At 37.2% G+C, this 8,431-nt stretch overlaps 1 protein-coding gene across 1 annotated transcript; it reads left to right on the top strand.

Annotated features, from left to right (window-relative positions):
- The first annotated feature begins 7,021 nt into the window (after nt 1-7,021).
- Nucleotides 7,022-7,871, top strand: LOC143037758 (histone-lysine N-methyltransferase SETMAR-like). The gene is made up of 2 exons (XM_076206311.1): nt 7,022-7,492; nt 7,650-7,871. Exons 1-2 carry the CDS (start codon nt 7,022-7,024, stop codon nt 7,869-7,871), a joined length of 693 nt encoding a protein of 230 aa, XP_076062426.1.
- Nucleotides 7,872-8,431: the final 560 nt, after the last annotated feature.

Raw genomic sequence — 8,431 nt, 5'->3', positions numbered from 1 at the left:
GGGAACTAATTGCAAGCATGTTTGCGCGGACACACACACACACACACACACACACACACACACACACACACACACACGCACACACACACACATGCACATGAAATGCATGCAGTGGGTTTAAGATTTCTCGCCAAGTTTTGCTTCGTCGGTTTAGGAGACTTATGGTCTCTGGCCCTGTTAAAAACCTTACCACCATCAAATTTTCTGACGTCATTTGCAGACTTTTTTTTAATGGGGGGGGGGGATGAAGAGGCTATAGTTAGTTGATACTCAACTGATTTTTGATCCATAGCATCCCCTAAACTGAATAAAATCTTCAAACTATTAGCCAGAAAAAAGTTTCATAGACTCCGTCTCCAGGTTGAAGATACTCAATGAGGCAAAGATGAGCAGATGTACAGTTTCCTACACTTCCTACGTGACCATAGAGTTTGATGTCACCAAGAGAGAGCGCAGTGATGTGTGACCACAAGGATACACTTGATACGATTTCTTTCCATCCGGATACTTTTTTCGGTCACTGTACAGGAAATCAAACTATTCAAAGATATGGTGACTAATGACTCTGTGGTCACAGTAGGAGGAGGACCTCGTCAAAGGGTGATGACAGACACTTCCATGCCTTGATAGGGCCATTCCAGGAAATGGGCGTAGGGGTTTCGGTCACGGCGGTTTTCAATTAGGGTCCACGGTCTCTTCGGCAGCAGTGGGCCATTTGTGGACCCACAGGTGATCCTCAAGGTGTTCATGCACCTATGTGTGTGTGTGTGTGTGTGTGTGTGTGTGTGTGTGTGTGTGTGTGTGTGTGTGTGTGTGTGTGTGTGTGTGTGTGTGTGTGTGTGTGTGTGTGTGTGTGTGTGTGTGTGTGTGTGTGTGTGTGTGTGTGTGTGTGTGTGTGTGTGTGTGTGTGTGTGTGTGTGTGTGTGTGTGTGTGTGTGTGTGTGTGTGTGCGCGCACGCGTGCGTATGTGCATGCATGTATATAATGTATACATCAACATGCACCTTTTGTATGTACTCGTACATTTACAACTAAACACAAACAAACGGGTCATTAAGAGGCGACCTCCGTCCGAAGTCGAAATAGGTAACGAGGCTCTCTGTGTGCGAGATCAGGCCTCAGTTCAGATCCATCATTCATTCTTCGTGAGCTTCCACTTCTTTCAATTTCGAGCCCGACAGCGGGGCACCCGCCTCAGTGCCCCGCGCGCGCAAGACGAGGAATTTGGCGGGTCTAATGATCCGAGGTGACAACTTTTGTTGGGATTATGAGACCCGAACTAGACGTGGTTGAGGGGTTCTGGAGCGGCTGGGGGGGTTGAGGTGGGGGTATGAAGGGGGTTAAGGGTTGGGGGTGGTACTGAGGGACGGGGGTTATGGGTAGAATCACGCAGGGTAGGGAGAGAACCTGAGGGATGTGGGGAGAGAAGCACCTCTGGTTGAAGCTGAAGAGGCGCCAGGCGATTTTGTCCACTTTCATGGCACCTCTCCTGGTAGAGAAGAGGTTACAGTCATCGTTAATTAACACCTTACGTACAAGGGGGTACTATTCCTTGTATCCAGGTTGTCGTTAAGCGATTCTTTTCATTCCCTGTGGTAACCCCTTTCGTATCGATAGCGTTCAATTTAGTGACTTTGTGAGTTAGGAGCTGGTTACTTGAAGATTTTAGATGTTCACTAAGTACAGTTGCACGACAAATATTAGTCCCTATTTTCTTCCAAGTACTTTGTTCCTGAAATACAAAATCGATCTTGACAAATACTCTCTGAAAGTAAGGGCAACATTGGATAGATATATAGTGAGAGAATGAGTGTTATAAGGAGGAAAGAAAAGGAGATTGTGGCAAATTGTGTGGGAAAGTTTGCGGTGGTAGTGGAGGAGGAAGATGAGGGAAAAGTGGAAGAAAAGGAGAAGAACAGGGCCTTCCGGAGATTCTGCGCAATTATATCGCAAAGTCCTCCGCAATTGCATCACAAAGTAACTTTTCAAGAGGAAGAAGATAGTAGTTCCGCAATCGTTCCGCAAAGTCTTCGTGGGTAGAAAGAGGAGAAAATCTTCGCTATCCCACCGCAAAGTCACCAGGAGAAAGATAACCCCCTCCGCAATCATTCCGCAACAAATTCAGAAAGTGTCCAGCACCTCCGCAATACTACCGCAAAAGTCTTCAGGTAAAGCCCTCTGAGGTATAACGAATTCAGTAGACCATGGCATTTGCGCGGGGGGATCGACTTCAGGGATCATAGAGGAGAAGCCTGAGGGTTCCCTGGAAGCACCCTGAATCACAAGATAAGGGCAACCCTTTCGGTACCAGGTTCAGAATAAAATCCACTTGGGGGTAGCCAGAATATAATCATCAAAGTGTGTCAATACAGTCTTCACCCCATAGGTATGGAGACGTTCTTCAAACACTTTCATTTGGCTAAGAACAGACGATTTATGAAACTTAAGAGGAGGACTCAAGGGTTCTCGATAGTCCCATACATTCTTCAGACCGACGTTTATCCTTTCAGTTCCATACAATCGCCTGTTCTTGGTCAGTAGAAAATTAATAAAATACGTCACCGTATTTAAGGGGGTAGGTGAGATCCAGAACAAAATATCTTTTGTATGTCATTATAGTGATTATATATTTTGTTCTAGCCATCGCTAGGCGTTTATCCTTGTCTGAGGGCAACGTCCAGTGGTGAAAGTTCGATGACTTTTGAAGTCCCTAACGCAACACCGAGGCAGTACTTCTTGGAACTACTGTACATTTCGTATGCTCTGCTCGGCACTCTCACTATACGAACTAGCGTGTAAGGGTGACAATCGCTATGATACCCGATAATAAAGTCAACCTTATGTCCGTGACCCACATTGATAAAGACCAACTTGGTAATGTTGGAAATCTTTGTAGCTCTTCCCTGCCATACAGTCCTGTCTATTCCATCCTGGTTGTTCTTATGCAACTCTTTCCAGATTAATAGAACTTCCCTTAGTTTGCGCTAACTATGGATGGTTTCCCGGTGACACCCCTATGGATCAGGGTCATGCAGCACTCCTTTATGATTGGAGATTTATCTCCACTCAGGGAAGAAATGCTGATCACTTTCAACTTTTACAATCCCCTCTGCTTGCATTTCCTCCTACTTTGCCGCCTTTACAATTCCACCTCGTCCACTCGATATTGTCCTTAAGGATAGAAGCACTAATTACTGTCAATAGAAATACTCTCCACTTGCATATAACTCTGGTTTTAGAAACAAATCTGTTTTTGCCCGCCTGTGAAAAATACATTCCTGTGCGTGGACTCCTATGGAATTCTTTTTATTAATATTATCATTATCATTATTATTTATTTATCTATTTATTCATTTATTTATTTTATCTGGTGTCACTTGACATCTAGTGCAAAAGTCCGACGACAAGGCCTTTGACGCCTCCCCGGCCGACCGAAAGCTCATTGGTCAATCCCCAGTACTCGTCATTTTCTCGTATATACAAGAATATAGTACGAGTATATTCCTAAACCTAAATATTTCTAATATGTTATGTCATCTCGTTAAGACCGTGAATATGTTCATAAAAGTCAAAATAAATTCAGAAAATATTTTATGAATGTCATTGCCATGTAATCCAGAATACATACCTTAAAGAAATATGTACAGAAACCCAACAATTACATAGAAAAGACAAGGAACACCACTGCTATAGATAAAGCTCTACTGTATATATACATAAATACTACATTTCTCACCATACACCAGGTAGGGCTATGCCCTGTCAGCGATGATGCCTCACGAAGTCCCTCCACAAGTCCCTATCAGCATAAATACTACAATTTCACAAAAAAAAAAAAAAAAAAAAACACCGCCAAGCCATCCTGAAGGCATACCTTCACCAAGGACCACACCAGCATTCTCCATTTCTCCTTATCATACGGGACAAGAGACAAGTCCATTAGTATGGGATGGAGACCAGCATCTTCTCTCACAGGGACCCTTTCTCCAGAAACTAATTCAGTCCTTCGTAGTGCCCAAGACCTCTACATTCAAATGGCCATCCCTCACCTGAATAAAATTATCCTTTGTTTAACATAACAACATCTACGATATAGATCACAAGGCAGAGGTAGATAGCTGGAGTCATTTTGGTCCCAATGGGCATTACCTCAAATAAATCACCCAGTGCCAGCCAAAACAAAATTTAGAAATAATTGCTTTAATAGGTAGGGAATTTTCCTTTAGCTGAGTAAGACTGAAAACATGATGACACTAATCAAATCGCACAGCTTAATAAAATTATCTTCTGCAAACAATAAGTAAATGAACTAGTAGATAAATAAATAAATGAATATATATATATATATATATATATATATATATACATATACATACATATACATATATATATATATATATATATATGATGTAAGCGGAATAGGAAACACAGGAGTCTTAGTCTTGAGTTTATTCCTGACTAGTTTCGCAGGTATGCTTTTTCAAAGGAATATGTGTACAAACGGGCTGTGGGCATTATATACATGGGGTAAACCTCACCACCTCTCCGAGTTGCCATAGTTGGTGGCGAATGTGAACATCACATTGTGGCTCACGTAACAATGAAGACATTTTTACAATTAAATATGATAACACTAATACCAAAGAAATTATTAATAGAAAATGTAACAATAGTAGTGATAACGATGAAGATAAATATTTAATTAATAATATTAACAATAATAACAAAAATGATAGTAGCAATACAGGAAATAATAACAATAAAATAAAAGTAATAACAATAAAAACTATAATAAAAATAAAAATGATAATACTAATAACCAAGAAATAAAAATAATTATTAATAGTAATTATGACAATAATAGTGAAAACAATGATAATAAAAACGAAAAAAAAAATTAATTAAATATTTAAATAGTAACAATAATAATAACAATAATAATAATAGAGATAATGAAAGTAATAATAATAAAGATGGTAATAATAAAAATAAATATAATGATAGAAATAATAAATAATAGTTATAATAACAATGATAATAATAATAATAGCTAAAGGACTACACAAGAAACAACGGAAAATAATTGAATCACTTTACATTGCCAACCACAAAAACACAAACAAGAGAACTGGTGACTCGAAATGGACAAAATCTACCGCGACACTTGCCCTCCAAGAATGTAGATACCTTTTTCCCACTTCGGCCTACCCTCTCCAGCTTTCTTCCTTTCACTCTGAAGTTCCTCCATGCTACCTTGCCCCAACTTTTTATCATAATTTATTCTTTTAATGCTATTTGTTACTATTTATTTTCAACACTATTATTATTATTATCATTGTTATTATAACTATTATTTATTATTTCTATCATTATTTTTATTTTTATTATTACCATCTTTATTATTATTACTTTCATTATCTCTATTATTATTATTGTTATTATTATTGTTACTATTTAAATATTTAATTAATTTTTTCGTTTTTATTATCATTGGTTTCACTATTATTGTCATAATTACTATTAATAATTCTTTTTATTTCTTGGTTATTAGTATTATCATTTTTATTTTTATTATAGTTTTTAGTTTTTATTATTATTACTTTTATTTTATTGTTATTATTTCCTGTATTGCTACTATCATTTTTGTTATTATTGTTAATATTATTAATTAAATATTTATCTTCATCGTTATCACTACTATTGTTACATTTTCTATTAATAATTTCTTTGGTATTAGTGTTATCATATTTAAATGTAAAAATGTCTTCATTGTTACGCGAGCCACAATGTGATGTTCACATTCGCCACCAACTATGGCAACTCGGAGAGGTGGTGAGGTCCACCCCATGTATATAATGCCCACAGCCCGTTTGTACACATATTCCTTTGAAAAAGCATACCTGCGAAACTAGTCAGGAATAAACTCAAGACTAAGACTCCTGTGTTTCCTATTCCGCTTACATCAACCTGTCAGAATGTCTCAACAATATATATATATATATATATATATATATATATACACGTAAACAAGTAAACAGATAATAAAAAAAATTACTAAATATACAGGTAGGTAAATATATAAATAAATAAATGAAAATACCAAGTAGATAAAAACAATTAAATAACTAAATAAATGAATGTCTATTTCTCATTAACCTTTTTAATCCCCCAAGGCATTTACTTGCTTCTCTCATTCTACAGTCGATCTCCACCTCCACTCCTTCCTTTCCCGCTATATTTGCTCCCAAGTATCTAAAGCTATTCACTCCCTCCAGTCTCTTTCCCTTAATACTCACTTCCAATTTGGTTCCATTCTCTCCGCTTGTACGAGTACATTTCATCACCTATCATTTACCCACATTTATCTTCAACGTCCCTCTTTTGCACCTTCCCAAACTCCGTCACTAATTTCCTTAATCCCTCCTCTGATCCTGCTACAAGCGTATATATATATGTATATATATATATATATATATATATATATATATATGTATATATATATATATATATATATATATATATTATACATATACATATATATATATATATGTATGTATATACTCGTGTATATATATATATAAACACACACACACATATATACATATATATATATATATATATGTATATATATTCATATACATACATACATATATGTATGTATGTATATGAATATATATATATACATATACGAGGGGTGATTGAAAAATTCGTGGCCTATATTAGAAGGACAGAAGGTACAGACTTGTAGCTTTTTCACACAAAACCTAATCTTTCTAAAGCCAGTTTAAGAATTTTCAAGCCTTGAACGTAATGTATATATATATATATATATATATATATATATATATATATATATATATATATATATATATATATATATATATATATATATATATTGTTTTATAGATAATTGATTTGTTATAGTAAGGTATTGTAGGGAAAATGGATAAAATTGCTCATCAGGCAATCATACAACATCTCCACATCAAGGACTTAACTCCAAAGAAAATTCACGAAGACAATGCTCCTTCATACAGCATGGTTAAAAAAATGGGCAGCTGTTTTCAAACAGGGCAGAGACAACCTGGAAGTTGATCCTCGTCAAGGAAGGCCTGCCTCTGTCATAACTCAAGAAACCATCGACAAAATCCATGACATATTGCTCACAGATCGGTGTTTGGCTAAACGTTTTATTGAGACAGATTTGGGCATTTCCCAGAAACATATTCATGCAATTATGCACAACCATCTTGAAATGACGAAGGTCCCAAAACTTCTTGGACCTGATCAGAATCGTTTGCGATGCAACATGTCAAAGAACAATCTTGCCATTTTTCATTCTGATCCACAAAGATTCATCCGGCAATTTGTGACCATAAGTGAGACTTGGGTTCACCACTTCCAGCCTGAGTCGAGAGAACAATCAAAACAATGGAAGCATTATAGATCTCCAGCTCCAAAGAAGGCCAATTCGGTGGTCTCCGCAGGGAAGGTGATGGGTTCTATTTTTTGGGATTCTGAGGGGGTACTACTAATGGATTATCTAACAAAGGATCAATTCATACTATGCCAACTTAATAAGACAGCTGCGAGAGGAAATTAAGAAAAAACGGTGTGGAAAGCTGTCATTAAGGGTGCTTTTCCATCAGGACAATGCGCCAGCACACAAATCCTCCATGGATATCGCTACCTTGCACGATTGCGGCTTCCAGCTAGTTGAACATCCGCCCTATTCAACTGATTTGGCTCCCTCAGACTACCATCTTTTTCTCAAGATGAAAACAGAGCTCAGCAGTCAATATTTCGCCGCGGATAATGACGTCGTTGACGCCGTAGAAGTGTATTTGGAGGACAAAGACTCAAGCTTCTAAGAAGAGGGGAGCCATAAACTCCACGACCGTTGGAATAAGTGTATAAACTTACAAGGGGATTATGTTGAAAAATAAATGTATCAGTATTTCATAAAATAAATTTTTGTACCTTAAGCCACGAATTTCTCAATAACCCATCGTGAATATATATATACCTACACAAACACACACAAACACACACACACACACACACACACACACACACACACACACACACACACACACACACACATATATATATATATATATATATATATATATAATTCTGCCTGCTGCTAGACTTTATTCATCAAAGCAAAACGCCTTATGAAGTGCTTTATCATTGTAACCAGTAATATATGCAATCATGTAAAAAGAATATACACATATAACTCAGCGGAGTCACGCACACAGTGTCGGTAACCACAAACGTTGACGCAAAACCACAAAACGTTTGTTATCAAGTAACACGAAAACGTTGTTTGGCTGACACACCGAGCCCCGCAGAGTACACCTTTGGCCCAGTGTGTACCAATAAAGATACACACACAGACGTATACGTATATACGTGGCGTACACAC

Source organism: Oratosquilla oratoria, chromosome 23 (genome assembly GCF_046742065.1).
Source record: "Oratosquilla oratoria isolate Oo_2021 chromosome 23, ASM4674206v1, whole genome shotgun sequence".
Taxonomy (NCBI): Eukaryota; Metazoa; Arthropoda; class Malacostraca; order Stomatopoda; family Squillidae; genus Oratosquilla; species Oratosquilla oratoria.
The sequence above is the reverse complement of the archived record's forward strand: the minus strand, read 5'-3'. Positions and strand labels throughout refer to the sequence as shown.

Excerpts from the sequence above, each read along its gene's own strand:
- LOC143037758 (XM_076206311.1), top strand. The coding sequence starts at position 7,022 with ATGCTCCTTCATACAGCATGGTTAAAAAAATGGGCAGCTGTTTTCAAA. Across the intron at positions 7,493-7,649 it reads CGGTGGTCTCCGCAGGGAAG|GACAATGCGCCAGCACACAA; the intron begins GTGATGGGTTCT and ends CTTTTCCATCAG.